The sequence below is a fragment of the Myxocyprinus asiaticus genome, chromosome 3 (assembly GCF_019703515.2).
Source record: "Myxocyprinus asiaticus isolate MX2 ecotype Aquarium Trade chromosome 3, UBuf_Myxa_2, whole genome shotgun sequence".
NCBI lineage: Eukaryota > Metazoa > Chordata > Actinopteri > Cypriniformes > Catostomidae > Myxocyprinus > Myxocyprinus asiaticus.
The window spans coordinates 2010001-2033602 of NC_059346.1; the positions used below are offsets into that span (position 1 = coordinate 2010001).

General features: G+C 36.6%; 1 protein-coding gene and 1 long non-coding RNA gene across 2 annotated transcripts in view; both read left to right on the forward strand.

Moving 5' to 3' along the window:
• The window catches only part of LOC127423824 (uncharacterized), a 73722-nt gene that overhangs the window by 36958 nt on the left and 13162 nt on the right, over positions 1–23602 (forward strand). The window lies entirely within an intron of this gene.
• The window catches only part of LOC127423544 (serine/threonine-protein phosphatase PP1-gamma catalytic subunit A), a 34016-nt gene continuing 11097 nt past the window's right edge, over positions 684–23602 (forward strand). Inside the window, exons 1-4 of the mRNA XM_051667960.1 lie at positions 684–921; positions 19688–19819; positions 20272–20502; positions 23092–23196. Of these exons, the coding sequence (XP_051523920.1) occupies positions 867–921; positions 19688–19819; positions 20272–20502; positions 23092–23196 (523 nt within the window). The 5' untranslated portion in view covers positions 684–866. The remainder of the gene's footprint in view (positions 922–19687; positions 19820–20271; positions 20503–23091; positions 23197–23602) is intronic.

The following is a 23602-nucleotide window of genomic DNA, read 5'->3' on the forward strand; positions in this document are numbered from 1 at the left end:
TACATGTCTTCAGAAGTGATATAAGTGTAGGTAAAAACAAAACAAAATGTAAGTATTTTTTTCCACCATAAATCTCCACTTTCACTTTCACATTCTTCTTCTTTTGTTTTTGGCGATTCACATTCTTTGCGCCTACCGCCATCTACTGGGCAGGGGCGAGAATTTGTAGTAAAAAAAGGACTTAAATGTTGATCTGTTTCTCAGCCACACCTATCATACCGCTTCTGAAGACGTGGATTAAACCACTGGAGTTTTTAATGTGCTTTTAAGAGCTTCAAAGTTCTGGTCACCATTCACTTGCATTCAATGGACCGTCAGAGTTGACATATTCTTCTAAAAGTCTTTGTTTGTGTTCAGCAGAAGAAAGAAAGTCATAAGAGTTTGAGACAACATAATGTTGAGGAGATGTTGAGATCATTTTTGGGTGAACTGTTCCTTTAATTGTTCCTTTAAAAGCCTCTAATAATATTAACTATAATAAATATTGTCAAATATAGATTAAAAAAGCTAAACAGCTCTATAGTGCTCATTGACATTCAACGTCACATGTTATTGAGTAAGTCAACCCTGCCGCCACCCATTTCCCTGTGCCCTATTTTCCCTATTCTTGCAGTATTCATCCGCGGGCCGGATTCCAGCAGCTGTGCTGACGCTGTTGTATGAGTATCCTTCCGCGCACAGCCGGTGTGTGTCACAGCCGCAGCACGCGTACCTGACGGCCCGCTCCAGACCAACAATTAAAGTCTGGTTTTAGGGCAATGCAGAAGTGTTTGTGTAATACATCTGTTTATTTTTAATCGTAAGAGCTTTATCTGTCGTGTCTGGGGTGTTTTAAGCGGCAGTGTGTGTGTTTTATTGGGCTCGTCATGGCTGACATCGACAAACTCAACATAGACAGCATCATTCAGCGGCTCCTCGAGGGTGAGTTCTACGTTAGCAAACGTCAAAAATAAGAGAAATTGTGTTAAAAATGTTGTTATTGATGCATATGGATATTTATCTGTCTGTTTTTATCTTTTCGAGTTGTATTTTGAACAGTTATTGGAGCTAACAGTGTTAGCTGAGCTTTAGCTCCTCACTTACATTAATGACTGTGTTTTAAACCCTTGTTAGTTCCCTACATAGACAGCAGTCTCGCGGAATAATACGCTATTGTTATTTTCGGCGCGTTCTGAAACAACTGCATATATTTTTTTTTGGCTATCTAAACGCGTTTTTGATGTCCCAAATGCTGCCTAGCAGTGTTGGGTAAGTTACTCTAAAAAAGTAATTAATTACTAACTATTAATTACATCTTCTACAATGTAATTAGAGTACTGTACTAATTACTCTATCTGAAAAGTAATCGAATTACTTATTATTAATTACTTTCTAAAAACCCTCATCAACCGCGACCAGTGTTGGGTGTAATGCAATACTAAGTAATTAATTACTGTAATTAAATGCATTTTTCGTTGTAAAAAGTAAAGTAAGGGATTACTCTTAATTTTTCAGTAATTTAATTACAGTTGCTTCTGATGTAATTGTGTTATATACTGTGTATAGACTCTAGAACAATTCTATATAAAACAATTGTGAATTTAAAATTGAAATTTAACGTCTAAAATGTATGTTTTCTAATTTAACGCTGCCCCCTTAAATTCTTTGGCCAGTTCATGAATAATTTATTTGATTTTATATGATATATTTGAAAGAATTGAAAGAACAAAACAAGGATAGACATGAAACTGTTCATCTGGTCGAGGTTGATCAGGGTTTTAGAAAGTAATTAGTAATAAGTAATGCAGTTACTTTTCAGACAGAGTAATTAGTAATCTAATTACAATGTAGATGTAATTAGTAGTTAGTAATTAATTACTTTTTTAGAGTAACTTACCCAACACTGACCAAGGATAGATATGAAACTGTTCTTTTAATTCTTTCAAATAAATCATATATAATCAAATAAATTATTCATGAACTGGACAAAGAATTTAAGGGGGCGGCGTTAAATTAGAAAATGTATATTTTAACATTAGACATTAAATTTCGATTTTAAATTCACTATTGTTTTATATAGAATTGTTCTAGAGTCTGTATACAGTATTTAAGACAATTACATCAGAAGTAACTGTAATTAAATTACTGAAAAATTAAGAGTAATCCCTTTATTTTTTCCAATGAAAAAGTAATTTACAGTAATTACTTAGTAATGCATTACACCCAACACTGTTGCCTAGATATGCAATTTACTTGTATGTCTGTCCTGTATAGGGGACATCAGTGATTGAGATGTAATTAAATGCACAAAACATGCTGCTGGCTATGTAACTTTTAACATATTGAACGCTATTAGCTGAAATTTAGCATGGTTTAGTCATGCACTTAGTTGACAGTCTTGAAAACCTAGAAATTGCAGGGAATTGGAATAGAAATTAATACAGTTAATAAAAATCAATAACTCAATATTATTTGGCTATTTAAACTCAGTCAATAAATATTTCATAGACTACAAATTGCTCTTTATGAGTGCAGTCTCTTTAAAATGATTATTAAAACTCTTGATCCAGTAACTATAAACAACTGGGAAAGTCATGGGACTATATTAGTGAAAAGGTGCTGAAACTCTGAACCTTTTAGAGAAATAATCAGACATTATAGCTCATTTTAGGACATAAACATGGTTATCTTAATTAGAGCCTGACCGATATGGGATTTTTGAGACCGATACCGATTTTAGAGAGGGAAAATTCACCGATTACCGATATGGTGGCTGATATATTAATTTTTGAGCTGAAATGAAAACAGACCTTTTCTGTGTGGATTTTTCAACAATTTTGCACCGATATGACTATGCAAAGTACTCAGAAGGCTGCTTTCTTAAACAAATATTTTTATCAAAGAATATTTGACATTATTATTATACATTGTCAACAAATTCTATAAATGAACACTGAGAAAATAATGAATAAATAAAAATACAATAAAAAGCTAAATAAACATCAGTACTGTTTAGTATCGGTCAAATGCTGACAATTAAAATAAAGAATAAATAAAAATAAAATAAATAGCTAAATAAACATCAGTACTGTTTAGTATCAGTCAAATGGTGACCATTAAAATAAAGAATAAATAAAAATAAAATAAATAGCTAAATAAACATCAGTACTGTTTAGTATCAGTCAAATGCTGACCATTAAAATAAAGAATAAATAAAAACAAAATAAATAGCTAAATGAACATCAGTACTGTTTAATATCAGTCAAATGCTGACCATTAAAATTAAGAATAAATAAAAAATAAAATAAATAGCTAAATAAACATCAGTACTGTTTAGTATCAGTCAAATGCTGACTATATTAATACTGCTGAGTCAAGATAAACAGCGGCAGCGGTGTTGCACCATATTCTGCTATACAAGTTCAGGGGAAACTTTCAACGGTGGTAAACCAGACTTTTAAATATTACATTTTATAAATGCAACGACTGGAATTGTTCGGTTGAAGGGGGTACCAAACTGTGAATCCTGAACAAAACAGTTTGGTGGATACATGTTTACGCATTAGCTTCCACTCAGCTGACAACAGTGAAAGTAGCTACGTGATTAGCTAGTTAGCTATAAGCTCGTTGTCACGGAGAGTAAAAGACGGACGTTGTTTATTTTACTTTCCAGCATCGTGTCTCACCAACTAGGTAACAACATAGCGTGAAATCAACACTCAACAGACACAATCCACCACCGCACCGTTGTCTACTGAGCTGCAATAGATGCTCTGATGTTTACCTTTCAATCTGCTACATTACTGACTGCACTGACAAACTATAGCTGACTAACAGCAAACAAACATGAGTGACATGTGTTTCAGGGACAGGGTTAATGTTATATTAGTTATATTGAAAAGGGAAAATAATGGGGTCATTGTTTAAGTTTCCAGTATGTATTTAACAGACTAGTTAACTTACCGACACACCGTTTAACTCCGCCCTGTCTGCAGAGCCACCGTCAGTTCAGAGTCAGCTCTGTAAACAATGTCAGAGCGCACTCTGCTGGACAAACTACGCTATGACACCAATTCTAAAGCATTGTTTTCTGCATTATATGTTCTGAAAAAAAGTTTTCATATCTGCGCATATCGGTAAAATATACGCCGATACTGATATATCAGTGAAAGGCTAATATCGGCCGACCGATATATCGGTCAGGCACTAATCTTAATTTGAGAGAGATGTGATTAACATCGTCCAAATTACCATCAACATGATATTAGACATTTATAAAGCAATGCAGAAAAGGTGACAAACATACTGTAAAGCAATAATTCAATTATGTTCTGGGTTAATACAAGTTAAGCTTCATTAACATTCGTGCGTAATGTTGATTTCCACAAAATAATTTCGACTCGTTCATACTTCATTTAAAAAAGAAATATAAAAATAAAATATCACAATTACAGTGAGGAGTGAATGGGGCCAGTGCATAAACACAAAAATACTCACTGTTTCAAAAGTATAGCCACAAGATGCAAACATTATGCATGGTAACGTGATTTTAGTGTGATAAAATCACTTACTAACCGTTTCTGAGTAAAGTTATATCAAATTTTACAACTTAATTGCCATGACGACCTATTCCCGAAAACTCTAAAACCCTAAAATGACCATAAAAATTATGATTGAAACAACTTTACAGCTCAAATAATACACGTTTTAACAGAAGAATGAATGTAAGTGCTTTTATAAAATTATAAGCTTCACATTTCTGCCTTTAAACCCTCCAAAAAATTGGCCCATTGACTTCCATTGGAAGTGTCTCACTGGAACCTCGATTTTTGCTTTATTTATCGAAATAATGTTTTGTGATAATCAATATTATGCCACAAATGCTGTCGATTAAGCCCGGAATATTCCTTTAAGTGTAACCACCAACTATCCTTTTAATACATACATTTTACTACTGCTTCTGAGTCTATCAGGATAACGTGTATTTTCCTATATGTTGTGAAATAGATTTTAGTGCATGGTTTGTTGTGATTGGTGGGAATCATTTGTTTATAATTGGTTATGCATTGCACTGTGATTATTCATTTGACATTGTTCTGGTCTAGGCCTGTCGTGATTATTAAATAACCGTCTGATCATGGTTATTTGAGACAACTTATATTGGGCATTCAAATTCCAATCACATTTTAATGCCAAAATAAGGGAATTTTTTTTTCTCCCCAATTTGGAATGCCCAATTCCCAATGCACTCTAAGTCCTCGTGGTGGCGTAGTGACTCGCCTCAATCCGGATGGCGGAGGACGAATCTCAGTTGCCTCCGCGTCTGAGACCGTCAATCCACGCATCTTATCACGTGACTTGTTGAGTGCGTTACTGCGGAGACCTAGCACGTGTGGAGGCTTCACGCTATTCTCCGCGGCATCCATGCACAACTCACCACGCTCCCCACCGAGAATGAACCACATTATAGCGACCACGAGGAGGTTACCCCATGTGACTCTACCCACCCTAGCAACCGGGCCAATTTGGTTGCTGGAGTCACTCAGCACGCCCTGGATTCGAAGTCACGAACTCCATGAGTGGTAGTCATCGTTTTTATTCGCTGAGCTACCCAGGCCCCCATTTTCAAATGGTACTTGAATGTTGAGAAGGAAACAGCAGATCACGTAGAGGCTGGAAGTTCACTCCACCACAGAAGAGCAGAGAAAGTGAACGTTGTGAAATAGACTTTGAGCCTCTTTCTGAAGGGACCACCAGGCGTTGCTCGTTCATAGACCGCAGAAATATATAACGAGACAATTAATCGTCACGGCCCTCAAACAGACAATTAATCGTCAAAATCGCGATTATTTGTTCATCAGCCAAATTTCATAATCGTGACAGCCCTATTCTGGTCAAAGGTGAATTTTCATTTGGCACATAATCATGGATTGTTATAGTTTATCTGCAGTAAGGAAAAGGACATTGATACCTTAAAAGAAAGCTTTGAATGCTTGAGAATAACCAAATTAATTGTTTGGGCTTCAACCTCAAGGCCAGGCTAGAATTCATATAAAAAAATTGAAGCATTCATGTCATCAAATCTTTAGTTAGAGCAAAGTTATTTGTTAAGGATGATTTTATGTCCATTATAGCTCAACCATTATATTATAATTATAATTTATTTTTATTTTAAAAAAAATTTTTTTTTAAGAGAGTTCACCCAAATTAATGATTCTGTCATCATTTACTCAAAACCAAATGAATGTCTTTCTTCAAAGATGAATGTGATCTCATTTTCATCAAAGTCACAAGTATAGACAAACACAATGTGCTTAAACTAACAACACACAAACAATATAATCTTTCATGTCTTTATTGAACACATCCCATTAAACATTCATAGTGCTGTGGAAAAAGTAAGTGAACCCTTGGATTTAATAACTGGTCGATCCTGCTTTGGCAGCAATAACCTCAACCAAGTGTTTCCGGTATCTGCGGATTAAACCTGCACAACGTTCAGAAGGAATTTTGGATCATTCTTCCTTACAGAACTGCTTCAGCTCAGACATATTCTTAGGATGTCTGGTGTCTCTCTTGAGGTCATTCCACAGCATCTCTATTGGGTTAAGGTCTGGGCTCTGACTGGGACACTCCAAAAGGTGGATTTTCTTTTTTTGAAGCCATTCTGTAGTGGATTTACTTCGATGTTTAGGGTCATTGTCCTGCTGCAACTTCTACTGATCTTCAGCTGGCGCACAGACACCCTGACATTATCCTGTAGGATATCTTGATAAACTTGGGAATTCATTTTTCCCTCTGATGGCAAGTGGTCCAGGCCCCAAAGCAGCAAAACAGCCCCAAATCATGATGCTCCCTCCACCGTACTTCACCGTTGGGATGATGTTTTCATGTTGGTATGAGGTGCCCTTTTTATGCCACACGAAGTGCTGTGTGTTCTTCCCAAACAATTCAACCTTACTTTCATCAGTCCACAAAACATTTTCCCAGTAGTGTTGTGGAGTGTCAAGGTGGTCTTTGGCAAACTTCAGGTGTGCTGCAATGTTTTTGTAGGAAAGCAGCGGCTTCCTTCATGGTGTCCTGCCATGAACACCATACCTGTTTAATGTTTTCTGTATAGTAGACTCATGAACAGAGATGTTAACCAGTTCAAGTGATTCCTTCAAGTCTTTATCTGTCACTCTAGGGTTCGTTTGTACCTCACTGAGCATTCTGCAGTGTGCCCTTTGAGTCATCTTGACTGGTCGGCCACTTCTAGTGAGAGTACCCATAGTACTAAATCATCTCCATTTATAGACAGTTTGTCTAACTGTGGACAGATGATTATCTAAACTCTTCGAGATAACTTTGCAACTCTTTCCAACTTTATGCAAAGCAGCAATTCTTAATCGTAGGTCTTCTGAGATCTTTTTTGCGAGGCATGGTCCACGTCAGCAGATGCTTCTTGTGAATGAGCAAACTCAAAATGTTTGAGTGCTTTTTATAAGTCAAAGTAGCTCTAACCCACACCTCCAATCTCGTTTCATTAATTGGATGCCAGGTTTGCCAACTCTTGACTCTAATTAGCTTTTGTTGATGTCATTAGCCTAGGGGTTCACATACTTTTCCCAACCTACACTGTGAATATTTGAATTATGTATTTAATATGTGCAAGAACAGTATTTTTTCTTTATTTTGCGTGTTGGCATTAGCAGAATGTTTTCATAATTAAACCTTTTGCAGAAGCGCTGTTTTTTTCTAATCCAAATTCAGGTCTTGAAGCCAGACATTTTTTTTCTTGCAGGCTGACCTCACAATGTGCAATAAAGCTAACAGCTTAGGAGCCTCGCCCTGTTGTTTTCCACCTCATCAGAGTTTAGATGCAGTGAATCGCAGCACATGCATGTTTTTGCTTTACAGCCCCGAAACCTGGCCAGGGTGTGAGTCGTTCGCCCTTCATCGTCCCGCCCTAGTATTAATACGGCTGTTCACCTGGCAATCTGTTCCTGTTACATAACCACACACATGGTGTGTTATGGTGCTTGGTGAGGTGCCACGACCTGCCTTGTAGTTTATAGATGGAGAATATCCAGTCCTGGATCCCGAGTCCACATGTCAGAATCAGAATGAGCTTTATTGCCAAGTATGCTTACACGTATAAGGACATTGTCTTGGTGACAGAAGCTTCCAGTGTACAACAATACAACAACAAGACAGAGATGATAATAAAAAAAATAAAAAATAGAATAAAAATAAAAAGCAAATAGAAAATATAAGTGTATATATAGAAATAAAAAAATAAGACAAATGTGTATATGTACAAATACAAATATATTAAATACAGATAGTGCAAGGGAATGTAATGGCAGAAGAGGTAGGATATGTTGGATAATTATAAATAGACTAAGCTGTGTATTGCACATAATTACAGTTATCAGTGGGGCAGTTTTAACTGTTTATGATAGCCTGAGGGAAAAACTGTTCTTGTGCCTGACGGTTCTGGTGCTCATGTGCTTCAGGTTTGGGTGTTCACAGATTCGCCCATCTTATAAACTCATCCCAGACACACACAGTGTACACTTGGTTATATGCCTATTATATCATAAACAAACTTGGTATCATATGATGACTGACATGGTGACTACAACATATGTGTTTGCACTGTAGACAGAACTTGAAAATAAAACGGTCACTTGCCCAATCTGATCACGTATATGTTTTAATATTTTTATAAATGGTTATTTTAAACATTTAGTTGTGTTAAATATAACTGTTGCCAATTCTGCTGATTTAAATGCCACCAAGAAAAGGTTATCTAATTGGTTATTATAAAAAAGAATTTGTACAATGGATTTAAAATTTTAACCCTTGTGCTGTGTTGACATTTTTTACCTAATTTGGTGTTCCCGGTCAAAAATGACCGGCCTATTAAAAATTGCTGATACATCTCGTTATGCTATATTATCACCAAATATTGGATTAGATCTTTTTGTTAACTTGTTTTCTTTCAATTAGCACAGGTTTTGTATTTCAATCGTAGAGCTTATGCACCTCCATTTTTGAGTGGAAAAAAAAAGCATTATTTGTAGATAATTTTGGCAATATTAAATAAAATATGGAAACATTTTGTACTGTTTGGCACACTGGTGTGCTTTAATGTTTAACCAGGACATTTGTTTTGAAATGCTTTTATTTTGTACAAAATGGCACAAAGTCACACTTGTGGTGTTCCCGGTCAAAAATGACCGGCCATTGAAAATGAAGGGGGGAGATCAAAAATAAGACAAAATTGAGTGTTCAGGAGCATCATGTTCATGTTCACATATGTGCATGTGTACTTGCAAACATGAAGGCCTCGGACCTGTGCACATACATACACACACGCACTAACATGCACACACAAACACACACATGCTCACGTACATGCACAAACTCTTTTGAGTATTACATGCTTTCTTTTTCTCAGAGATGAACTTTATCCTACCCTGAACTGCATCCAACTTCCATTCATCCATCCAACATTACCACACACACACACACACACACACCACCAAAACTGTCTTTGCCCCACAGTGACCCCTCTCCAATAGAATTGATGATCTTTCATTAAGCATTGTGTGTTTTAAATGCAGAGCACACATTTGCAAGGCATATGCAAAAAGCTATTGTCAGTCATGTGCACGAGGACACAAAACCACCAAGTGTTTGTTGATTTGGTTTGTTATTGATTAGAAAATATAACAGAAATATGAACAGTGCTGATATTTTTGTTACATGAAATGGAACTTTATATGACAGTGTTAATGTGTAAATAGGCTTAGGCCATGAATAGATGTTGGATGCAGTTCAGGGTAGGAAAAGTTCATCTCTGTGAAAAAGAAAGCATGTTATACGCAAAAAAGTTTGTGTATGTGAGCGTGTGTGTGTTAGTGCACGTGTGTGTGTATATGCACGTGCACAGGTCCGAGGCCTTTATGTTTGCAAGCACATATGTGAACATGATGAACATGCTCCTAAACTCAATTTTGTCTTATTTTTGATCTCCCCCATTCATTTTCAATGGCCGGTCATTTTTGACCGGGAACACACAAAGTGTGACTTTGTGCCATTTTGTACAAAATAAAAGCATTTTTAAAAACAGAATGTTTTCATATTTTATTTAATATTGCCAAAAATATCCACAAATAATTTTTTTCACTCAAACGGAGGTGCATAAGCTCAGGTCAATGATGCCTACGATCAATAAGTTCCAAAAAGAAATACAAATTCTGTGCTAATAGAAAGAAAACAAGTTGACAAAAACATTAAATCCAATATTTGGTGATAATATGGCATAATGAGAGATTTATAAGCAATTTTTAATAGGCCAGTTATTTTTGACCAGGAACACCACAAGTGTATCAAGGTGACCCCCCCCCTCCCCCCCCCCATTTTTTTTGTGTGTAAATTATAAAACAATTTTGGGAAGTTTTAGTCCAATAGAATAACATTAACTAGCATTTTCAGGCAAATGACCGTAACACAACATGAGGGTTAAATTAATTATTGTAACTTTGTTTTGTCAAGAAAACTATATTAAATTGTCAAATGTAAATTTATCAAAATATAGTCGTATATCTTTCTGACACATCCAGGACCAAAACTATAAGTTTTATGATAAGGACATTTTTCAAACACAAAATGTAAAGGTTCAGCATTCTGTTCAGTGTAAATAGGGCTGAGTATCGATACAGATTTCCCGATTCGATTCTGATTTGGATTCGATATCGATTCCTGTGTATATTTCAGCTAATCTGTATAATCCCAGTTTATGCTGTTAATTATATAGGGGACCTTCTAACTACGTACAATATTATGGCTGGGTATCTAACACATTTCTCAATTTGATTCCGATTCACAAGCTCTCGATTCGATACGATTCCGATTAGATTTGATATCAATTCATATGGGTATATTTCAGTTATAATGTCCCTTTTGCATACATATGAAATAAATGATCTCCCAGCTAATTCTGTGAATTATACAAGTGACCTTCAAACTAGCTACAATATGAAAATATTAATTTGACTAATTATATATTAAATGGGGTTAGTTTTAAATTTCGTCACATTTTAGCTTTGTATAAATTAACAAATTAATGTATTTAATCAGTAAGTATAATATTATATTGCATATATTATATTTTTATTGTTTGATTGCATAATTTGTACTATTTACAGTTATTTAAATTGATTTGTTGAACATGTGCTAAAACCCGGTTCTGTCTTATATAAATTTTATTTTTGGTATTTTACAGACATGAGAGACAAATAAACAATATTAAAAGCATGTTTAAAAGTGAGCTGCTTTTTAAAATAATTGTATTGTTTTATTATTTATTAAATGTTTAATTGCCAGATAGTCATAACACAGTAACTGTTTGTTTTATTTGGAGTGAGTCAATTAATTCAGTCAACTCCAACTGATTCATTAGTCTTTTTTATCCCCTTTTTCTCCCAATTTGGAATGCCCAATTCCCACTACTTAGTAGGTCCTCGTGGTGGCGCGGTTACTCACCTCAATCCGGGTGGCGGAGGACAAGTCTCAGTTGCCTCCACTTCTGAGACCGTCAATCCGTGCATCTTATCACGTGACTCATTGTGCATGACACCGCGGAGACTCACAGCATGTGGAGGCTCATGCTACTCTCCACGATCCACACACAACTTACCACACACCCCATTGAGAGCGAGAACCACTAATCGTGACCACGAGGAGGTTACCCCATGTGACTCTACCCTCTCTAGCAACCGGGTCAATTTGGTTGCTTAGGTGACCTGACTGGAGTCACTCGGCACACCCTGGATTCGAGCTCGCGACTCCAGGGGTGATAGTCAGCGTCAATAGATTCATTAGTCTTTTTAATACTCTTTCTGTTCTTTACAATCAGTTGTTGATTAAAAAAAAAAAACAAAAAAAAAAAAAACATTAATTCTAATCAGGCAGAGCACAGATAAGATAAAGCCATACGAGTCTCTCGTTAACATGCGCTCATTTAAAGACACTGTTTACAGAAATGCTGAGTTTTCTTAAAGAGACAGTACCGGTTATTAGCACGTGTTCAACCAATCAATGTAAATACCCGTAAATAGTAAAAATGATGCGATCAAACAATAAATATGTAATAAAATATATGCAATATAATTGATTAAAACATTGATTTGTTCATTTTGAAAATATACAGTGATGAAAGATTTTGGTCATATCGCCCACTCCTAACATCATTGCAATATTTACAGTATTGCTTAATTTTATATCGCCAACAAAACCATCATTATATGGTGACTATTCAAAATATCGCCCAACCCAATCACTGAGTTATACAAGGAAAACACTGAGAAATTCTGATGTAGGCCTGCATATCGAGTGGACCAATGGAAATATAAAGAATGCTGAAAGTGTTTCAACATTATTTGAGTAATGCTACTTTTTTTTAGTTTGTGTTTGTTTTAATATCTGAGTGTGCAAACATGTGTGCACTTGTTTAGCAGTAGTTTTAAGGTGTAGTTTTGTGTACAGGTGTGTTTTTCAAGGGAGTTTTTGTGGAATGACAATGCAGTGACTTCACTGTCTTAATAAGACTCATGCTAACAAAATGTCCTTGTGTGTATCAGTAATTTTACTATTGCTTGCGTCATCATTTTTCTCAAAGCCAAAACCATAAGGGCAAGTTTTAGGACTTTATTTTGCACATTCTGAGATTAGCTAGATTAGATTATACTCACTCGCTTTGCTCCACGTTTTGTGTATTTAATAATTCCTCCCTATCTTGAGTGTTTCTTTGATCAACTAGGCTGTGCTGTGCTTTCTTTGTAACGGAGTCGCTTATATTTTGTATACTAGCATAGACACCGCCTTAAATCAGTGTTAGGGAAACTGGTTTGAAACTATATATGGGGCAATTGCTTTTAAATACATAAATATCAGATTATGTAATTAAACATTTCAGAGCAGTATTTATCCATCTCAGAAACAATCAGGAGCTCAATTAGGGTGATAACATTCAACTTGAAAACAACATTACTAATGCATACCCAAAATTAAAGGATTATAACTTGACAAAAAAAACAACAACAACAAAACAAGGAGGGACAAGTGTTTGGTATCATTGTAAAGAGAACTTTGCATTTTTTTTTAATGATATAGATTATGATACATTCTGAGACTCTCAACCTAAGAAACTGCTGAAAAAAAACAATTGTGCCAAAAATGTTCTTTTTTCTGATTTGACATATATCTCTGTGTGTAAATAAGGTGACTCTGAAAAAACTTTTGTTTGGTTCCCAGATATGTCAACTGTATCTGAGAAAAATGTTGTGTTGATATGACAAAGCAATCAAAAGTTATAGCTTTGCAAAAAATAATTTATCAGAGTGTTCAAAAGCCTCTCCAAACAAATAAAACATAATAATTGTACATAAGAACTAATTACACATGCAAACACAACAATGACTAAAGGTTTGCATAGCATGCAGACATGATTTTAGTAATGAGATTTCACAGAATGAGTTTCATTCTGTGTCATTTGAGTCATCATTGAGTCTGTGTCATGTACTTGGCGCCATCTCCTGGTGGTCATATGTAACAGTCACCAATCATATATCTGCCTAAATATGGATGATTTTTGCACCAATCTGAACCCAAAACGTTTACATACAGTTATAGTCGAGCTACAGTCTTTATCTGTTTTTACAAGTACATATGACACAATGCGTAATCGAATATTTAAAGCAGCCAAGGAAGTGCGAATAAAATTAGTGCCTACAAAAATCAGACGGGTGCGGTTTCAGTCAGACTAAAGCTATAACATGAAATTTTTCAAAATGTTAAAGCTAATGTAAACGTACTGACTAGAAATGGACTCAAGTACTCAGAAGAGTTAGAGCAATGACCAGTCATGAAAACGATGATCGATAATGATTATGCGTGATACGACTTTTCACAAAATTTTAAATTCAGTGACAACTATACACAGATGAGTCAAAGACTGGCCTTATTGTCACCTACACAGTATTTATGCCGTGTCAGAGAACGCTTTAAATCCATAAAAAAATTTTTTTTTCCATCATTTGAACAAAAATGTTGGTCTAAATGACTCTGTGCCATGATGCCTCATGGCTAGATCCATATACATAAGTGTAATTTACCTAATATAGTGTAATATGCCAATACTGGTAATGTTAGCGGACCATCAAGTAGCTTTCCGTACGAGTAAGCAGAATGCCCACAGACTTGTGTAAGCAATAGTATGAGCAATTTTATATCATGTTATAGTATTACAATATAGTTATTTTTGCTGGAAATTCAACAAAATAATTTTTTATATTTTAATAACCATGTAATAATGGCTATTTTTGGGTAATCAAGAGAATTGAATACTTTACAAAACAGTTAAAATTAGTATAAAAAAGAGAGTTTCAACTAGGGCTTGGAAAAAATATTGATTTTCCAATTCACCGCAAGCTTTATTTGAACGATCCCGATATTGATTCTTAAAATCGCTGATCGATGTGTATATTCAGTTGCTGTGTGAAAGTTTACTTAAAAATAAGTTGTAATAATAAGTTATAGTAGTTTATTTATATATTTAAACATAACAAATTAAAGAGCAATGGCAAAAGTGCATACATGCTTCCTTTTAAATTACATCACGCACAAAATATAACCGAGTAAATTGCATTTTTATTTGTGAAAAGATTTTGTCCCTGCAATTTCGTTGAAAACAATGCTTCAGAAACTTTTTAAATGAGCTTACCATTAGAGGACGACCAATAGTGGAGTTTGCCGATACTGCTAACTAAGGTGGTGGATATGGCCGATAACCGATTAATCGGCTAATAGTTTTTAAAATGTATTTATAGAATGCAATAATATTTTCTTTCTCTTTCCTTAATGGTTCCTTATACTCACATTTATCTTTGCATGCCCTTGCTTCAATTTAGAACACTTCATTTATCAAATCAAAATAACAAAAGATATTGAGGTAAGGATAAAAAGTTTCCAAAAAGAAGCTATCAGCACCGATTAATCGGTAAAACCGATATATAAATCTACCTCTACTTACCAATATTGCACCATCTCAAAAACATTTTAGTGACATTTTCATTTATAATTTTATAATAATTTTACACATTGTTATAATGCATTTGCTCGGCACTTACATGCCATTTGTATCCATAGAAAATAGCTCCAAATATTTGCTCGGCAACTGTGAACAACTTAACAACACTTTTTGTTGTGCCAAACATCACCCCTTAGTAACAAGTTATTTCTCGTCTAGACTTGTTTGGGAGACATCCCGCTCTGAATTTTCACATTACTCCATGTGTTTCTTCGTTTTTCTCATGTATAAATGACGTAAAGCAGAACTGGGCACAGATAGCGGCGTAAATATGTCCACTGTGGTATAAAAGGTAAAGGAAAATCTCTACGCACAGTATGTACAGTCATAGCACCAAGCACTAGCTTTCTGTAACAAGCAAAAAGAGTCCAGTCCAGTGCTAGCATGGTTACCTTTGTGCCAGTTGCTCAAAACAAGCGTTAAAAATAGAAATGCTGGGCAGTAACAGGGCGGCATGGTGCACAGGCCAGGCTTTGACTATTCCCTGGAGTTCTGGCGCAATAAAAATGAGATCAATGTGAATACTGCTAATGCTGCAAGCAGAAAGGTGTATGTGGGGGACTGCGGGATGATCCGGCTCTCTTTTGGGAGAGGCTGCTGTATCGTACATTAGGGATGAATTCTGTAGGTCACTTTGATCCTCTGCAACTAGGGCACGTCTGCTGACAGAGGAACACATCAATGATGGTAACCTACTTCAGCTGTGCTGAAGGGTTGTAGTGGATGTGAGACTAGCAATGCAAACTGCATGCCTCTCCACAGAATATTTACAGCAAATAAAGCGCTTTCCCGATATTAAAATTTTTCGGTAATTTTAGAGTTACACAAACTGTTTAAATGTGTACTACTCATTTAATAATAAAAAAAATAAATGTAGATTGAGGTTTTAAAGTTCTAAGCAAAAGCGCCCATGAGGGGCACGCAAGCAGCTAGCTTAATTTTCAAAGACAAATAAATTGGAAGTAACGTTTATCCAGTATTACTGCAGGAAAATTTGCGAACTGAAACCAGCCACACGTGCATGATTTTATTACTCGTCTATCTGTTGGTTATTTAACCTCTTGAACTCTGCGGACCCACCGGCGGGTCCAAAGGGGGGTGCTATGTCACGAAAAAAGTTTACGCTTAAAATGTTCAAGTCTCCACATACGTAAGTCAGGCATATGGGGCATCATTTGAAAGCTTAGAATCTGAAATTTTCATAAATAACTTCACTTCTGCATTTGTTACGTAAAATAATAAAATAAGACCTGAAAACATATGCGTCGCAAATCACCGCCACCTAGAGGCCATGTGGTAGAAATATTAATATAAATATAAAAGTCTTTAAAATAGCACTTAAATGGGCAAGTCATATATCAAATGAAAGTTCTCATTCTCAGGAATGTGACTGTACGGTTTATTTTGTAGCCTTATACCACAGTTTGAAAGATTTTCAAAAGAATCATAAAGTGAAATATGATATTTGTAAGACATCAAATACAAACGTCTCGTTTATGCACCGATCACTGTTGCTATTAGCCCCAAGTAGCCAAAACTTTAATTCTGCTTTACCTTAGGCAGTTGTTTACTTGTCTGTGAGCTTGCTTGTGTGAATTATCCAATGTTATATCTTAGATGTCCAGAACAAAACATGCTGTCCAGCACAAAAAGCATGCTAAACTAATCATCAGAAATATATGTTATCGACTGTGGATGTTAAACATTTTTTTATACATCTGCACAGACGGGAGGATCTCAGCTTTCTAATGACCTAGATTGAGCTTCTAGTCCACTCAGAGGCCGAGATATTCAATGAAACATTGTGGGTGTTTCAAGAAATGAATATTAGACTGAATGTCTATGGACGAGCACATCTGTGAGGGTGAAAGTGAGTTAGAGCGCCACCTACATTTCAGATCGGCATTTTGCGACCGAAGGTGATAGAGGAAAAAGGACTTTTTTTCTAGTGCTGCCATCTAGTGGAGGGAAATAGAGCAAACAGGTCCAGAATAACATGCTTGCAAAGTTAGGAAGAACAAAAGATTAAAATAAATTCTATTCATCATAAGATTGTAAACGTACACAATTAGGGATGTAACGGTTTCAATGTTTCACTATGTACCTCGGTTTTAAAACGGACTGTTATCATACCATTGAAATCTTCTCATTGATGGTATTGCATAAATATAAAGACAGATTTTTTTCAGAACTTTTCTAAAATCCAAATCAGTTTAATTAAGAGACATTTACACAGCATCATATAAACTCGTGAGATAAAAAATCTTTAAATTGCGCCTTTCTCATGTTACATTCGACTGTCACTCAATTTTAACAGTGACATGCAGGTGTTGCGAGCATATCACGAGCGCATCAGAAGTGCAGCACGAGCGCATCATACAGACATGTCCGAGCCTGAACCTTTATTTCCGCCGACAAAGCGGTAGTTTGGTAGTTTTACATGATATGTAATGACTAGGTAGGCTAAAGTTATGTTTATGCTTTCTGTCGCATTCACAAATGCAGCAAACGATTTTAAGCACTCATTCAACATTACGAAGTGCCAACTGTTTGTTCATTTGCCCAAGTGCAGCACAACAGTAGGCCAACAATGTGTTTGAGGGTACGTTTACACGACAACGATGTACTAAAAATGGAAACGTTTTTCCTTTGCGTTTTTGAAATGTTTCGACTAAAAATGGAAACGTTTTTCCTTTGCGTTTTTTAAATGTTTCGACTAAAAATGGAAACGTTTTTCCTTTGCGTTTTTGAAATGTTTAGACTAAAAATGGAAACGTTTTTCCTTTGTGTTTTTGAAAAGTTTCGCATACAGACGACGACGTTGTCAAAAAGATCCCTGTTCACACGGATCCGCGAAAACGACTAAAAGCGCTGTATGATGCATGCCAAGCCAGTAGTTGGCGATGTCACTTTGTAAAGAAACTCTGCGCACATAAGCATTCTTCCACAGAGCGGTGAATACAAACAATGAAGATGGTGACCGCTGGTCGTAGTAGTGATGCAGTAAATCTACACTTTGCTGGAGAAGCGTCAATAAACTCAAAATCTTGAGCAGCACAAACACAGTCCTGTATGTCTAGCGTGTTGTTTTGAAGTACTCGCGCGCATGCCTATAGACTGAACACATAATACGCTTGTGCATGACGTCAACGTTTTCACAAATTCGCGTTTTTATATGTTACACTGAGACGATAACGGCACAGTTTTTCAAAAACTTGCACTTTGAAACTCGTTTTCAAAAGTTTGCATTTTCAGGCCCCAAACGCCGTTGTCATGTAAACGAACAGCCAAAACGCGTAAAAAGTGTTTCTGTTTTTAGTTGAAAACATTGTCGTGTAAACGGCCCCTGATACTACTAATAATATGTTTTATTTATAAAACATAGCATTAAATAGGTTTAACAAAGTGCATGGCTTTTGGTGTGCAGGAAATAGACAGTGAAACTGTGGCAGAACATAGACAGGATTGGACAAAATGCCAATAAATAAACTGCAAATAAATGAAAGTAGGTATTGTTTAGAATTAAATTAAATCACAAATGCAACAAATTACTGAATGCATATAAATGCATATCTGAAGTGTTAACCTGGGCGCAATAATCATTACAAATTATTTTTTTAAAAATCATTATTTTTAGTTATACTCATCTGACTACTATACGTGTTGCAAATTTATTTTGTATTATTGTTTTACATGAGATTTTTTTCTTTTATTCGTATTACCATGTCGGATTAAGAGAGGGTCCTGATGGGGGCCTGGGTAGCTCAGTGGTAAAGATGCTGGCTACCACCCCTGGAGTTCGCTAACTCGCTAGTTCAAATCCCAGGGCATGCTGATTGACTCCAACACCGGTTGCTAGGGAGGGTAGAGTCACATGGGGTAACCTCCTCGTGGTCGCTATAATGTGGTTCGTTCTCGGTGGGGCGTGTGGTGAGTTGAACATGGTTGCCGCGGTGGGTGGCGTGAAGCCTCCACACGTGCTATGTCTCCGTGGCAACGTACTCAACAAGCCATGTGATAAGATGCGCGGGTTGATGGTCTCAGACGCGGAGGCAACTGGGATTCATCCTCCGCCACCCGGACTGAGTCGAATCACTACACCACCACGAGGACTTAAAAGCACATTGGGAATTGGGCATTCCATATTGGGAGATAAAGGGGAAAAAAAAGAGGTTCAAGTAATGTTGAAGACATCCAAAATAAAGTTCAAGAGTTGGTTATAACTGAACTGTTTCTCTGTGCTTATCAGACATATTTCATAACCAAATATTAAACTGCAAAAATATTATCAATGCATCTCAATAACGTGATACCGTAATACCATGGTGTTTTTTCATACTGTGAAAATGTCATACCGTTACAATAATTGGAGTCTTATTAATGGCATTTTCCGACATTTTTTGGTTGCTCGATGCAAATGTTGCCCGACATTGACGGGCCTTAAGTGTCATAAACATAACTGCAATTACATAACTGTTATTTGTGATACAGTTTGTTATCTCTTTATTTCCCTGCAGAGTCAAAGAAACAAGTGATACTTTGGTTGACTGTTTGTTTGTGTGTTTGCAGTGAGAGGGTCAAAGCCCGGGAAGAACGTTCAGCTGCAGGAAAATGAGATCCGTGGATTGTGTCTGAAATCCCGTGAGATCTTCCTCAGCCAGCCAATCCTACTGGAGCTAGAAGCACCTCTGAAGGTCTGCGGTGAGTAACAAGCTTCCTTCCGCTCTTCTACACCGAAGCATATCTTGACAGATGAGGTTTCTCCAAATATAATGAAATAGCCACTAAAAATGACTTTAAACTATCCTGTATTTTTTAAGTTAGAGGTGGGCTCTATGACCTAAATCTTATACCATGGTACAAGTTATGCTGAATATCTCACATTTCTACCGTTGCACGGTATATGCCATCATACCGCCCAGCCCTAGTTTAAGGATAATTTCGGATGTCTGAAAACAATGCGCTGCTGTTTTACAGAGGAGTTCGACTGTAATCGATTTGCCCTTGCGAGCGCACTTGTGTAATTGGTTTAATTACAGTTACATCATGTCATTAAATAGTCTCACGAGCCGCTGAGTCTGTTCAGCGTTTGGTGGTGATATAATCATACAGAGTACTGCAGAACAGTGAATAAGATGCTGTCCTCTCCACAGGTGACATCCACGGTCAGTACTACGACCTCCTCAGACTCTTTGAGTATGGAGGATACCCACCTGAAAGCAACTACCTGTTTCTGGGGGATTATGTTGACCGGGGGAAACAGTCTCTGGAGACCATCTGCCTGCTGCTGGCATACAAAATCAAATACCCCGAGAACTTCTTCCTGTTGAGAGGGAACCACGAGTGTGCTTCCATCAATCGCATCTATGGCTTTTACGATGAGTGTAAGTATACACGAGAGAATTTTACTGGCTGGGTAAATCTCATGAAAACACGCCTGGACATATTTCACGCCAAAAATGTAACATTTTCATGTATTGAAAAATGGTCTTGCCAAATGAGTCATTACTACTAAAAGGGCCCTATGATTTAATCAAGGAATGATGGAATCCATCAAAAAAAACAATTACATATATTTTTGATTTAGATTTATTTAAATAAGATTTTATTAAATAAATATAGAGTTTGCATGTGCTGCATGCTTCAAAGGGACTGTGTGAAATAGGCCTCATGAGTACCATCTAAGTCCCTTTCACTGCAAGTCAGTCCACTCTGCGCCCATTTCTGGAGCTATTTTCTATGGATACAAGCGGCATGTACAGTAAGTACAGCTCCTATCTTGAATGGGAAAAGACTGAAATCTCCAAAATGGTTGGTCAGCATTACAATCAAAGGACATATTTTAAATCAGCTGTAAAGTCTGACAACAATGGCATCATAAATTGTGCTTCTTTAGCTCAGATCACAATAAAAAGCGCTATTTTGGACTGGCTGGTCCAGCTAATGCACAAACACGAGTTAACTGTCAGGCGATGTCTGTATCTTAAAGGTGATTAGCTCTTTAACCTGTAAGCTGGACTTTCTTTTCTACGTCCACCACATTGGGCGTTCCAAGATCTCCATTCATTTTTATACAAGTGGTCCGTCTTGGGCTAAACAGTCTCTGGTATCCCAGAGCAAAGTGCTCATTAACACTGAAGCGTGCAGCACATGCAGGCTATATATTTATCAAATTAAATGGCAGCCTTTTGTGGTTTAATAAGCACATTAAGCCATATTGCGAACTGCTTATTTGGTGGTGTGCAGCTGTCATCAAAAACAAAGGGGACAAGGAGGGAATTAATTTTCTGAAATTTTACGAAAATGTACCATGGGTTTACTTGGGGCTGTCATGATTATGAAATATGGCTGATGGGGTCCTGGGTAGCTCAGCGAGTATTGACGCTGGCTATCACCCCTGGAGTCGCTAGTTTGAATCCAGGGCGTGCTGAGTGACTCCAGCCAGGTCTCCTAAGCAACCAAATTGGCCCGGTTGCTAGGGAGGGTAGAGTCACATGGGGTAACCTCCTCGAGGTCGCTATAATGTGGTTCTCGCTCTCGGTGGGGCGCGTGGTGAGTTGAGCGTGGATGCCGCGGAGAATAGCGTGAAGCCTCCATATGCGCTACGTCTCCGTGGTAACGCGCTCAACAAGCCATGTGATAAGATGCGCGGATTGACTGTCTCAGACGCGGAGGCAACTGAGATTCGTCCTCCACCACCTGGATTGAGGAGAGTCACTACACCACCACGAGGCATTCCAAAAACTGGGAGAAAAAGGGAGAGAAAAAAAGAAACCGAGATGATAAAGGGCGTAAGATTTTGGTTTGGTTTACTGAATGATTCTATACTCTCACAAAACTTTGAACAAAGCCTGAATAGTTATGTTTGATTATTATTATTACTTTCAGGACAAAACAGTTCAAAACAGGGATGGAGTGGGACAAAAAATCAGACCAGCAGAAGGCAATGGTGACACTAGAATAGAAATATTAATAATTCTGCCCAGCTGAAAAATACAAAATTATGTTAGATACATTTGCATGTACACTGTCACTGATTACATACATTTTAAATATTTTAAATGAATATTGTACATTTTAAAACCATATTGTCAACCGATTACATGTTTCTAAACTTTTCTTTTCAGAAATACATTTTTAAGGGTAGTGCATTCTTTTCCAGTAAAATAATATTTGCCATAGTATACATTTACTGGTGATATCAGAGATTACATTAGGTACTATCAGGACTATCAAATATCAGGACCCTTATTATTATTATTATTATACATGTACAATCATATGCAAAAAAACTCTTGTGCTGTCTCATCCTGGTGCTCATTATTACATGATGATCTAAAACACTTCAAAAACCGGCACACATGACCATGACATCCCTGAAAGCTGCACGATTGATTACATTGAAACTGAAAGCGCGGTATGATGATGCACGAGTTTAATCAAAATGACGGCGGTCCTTTTCTTCATTGTGATCGGTTTGATTGACGCAAGTACCCCGTGCCGTGGGGTGTATAATTTGTATATTATCTTGTAATGGCCAAACATATTTGTTATTATGCAAAAGTGAAATTAAAGTGAATCTATAGTGCTTTAAATCATTAATCTTGCAAGAACACTCGTGCATCAGGTGTCATGTGGATGTTCACGTTAACATAAACTGCAGAATGAACAGATGCAAACACATGACCAGATTTCACTGTGTTAGTCATTTATTTATTTGAGTTAGTGATTAAGCACTGGAACGAGTGATACTTGTTCTGTACAGAATAAATGATTGAGTACTGTTGTGTAAATGTGTGTGCGTGTGTGAGACAGTGTTGAGGTGAAGAGGAGCTGGTGTGTATTTTTAGATGCTGAAGAGCTCTCTCTCTTTCATTTACACTTAACTGCTCAATAACGTTCACATTCACTTTTAAATAAATCACTAGTGTTTTCATGCCAGTTTTATACGTACTTGTATTTTGGGTGTTTAGGCAGGAGACGTTACAACATCAAGCTGTGGAAGACGTTTACGGACTGTTTCAACTGTCTGCCCATCGCTGCCATAGTGGATGAGAAGATCTTCTGTTGCCATGGAGGTGGGTGTGGCGCTGTAACCGAGATGTCAGAATGCACCATAGAGACCTGCTAAAGAACACACAGTGAACCATCTGTAATGTGGAGTAGGGTGAACTGGAGAAGTTCACATTTTCCAATAAATATGTGTAGCTGTGCAATAAACTGTATTGTAGTTTCCTAGGCTACAAAATATTCATAATATAAAGTAGTGAAGCTACAGTCGAGCTTGTTAAATGTTGTTAGCTACACTACAAGCTATTAGCAATATATGCAAAGTAGTGTGTATTAATACATATTATTATTATTATTATTAAACAGATAAATATTTGTTGGTATTTTTAATGTTTTTTTTTTAAATTAAATATTCAATATAATATTAAAACTTAAATATTAAATATCAGATTATGTAATTCATCACAAAAACGA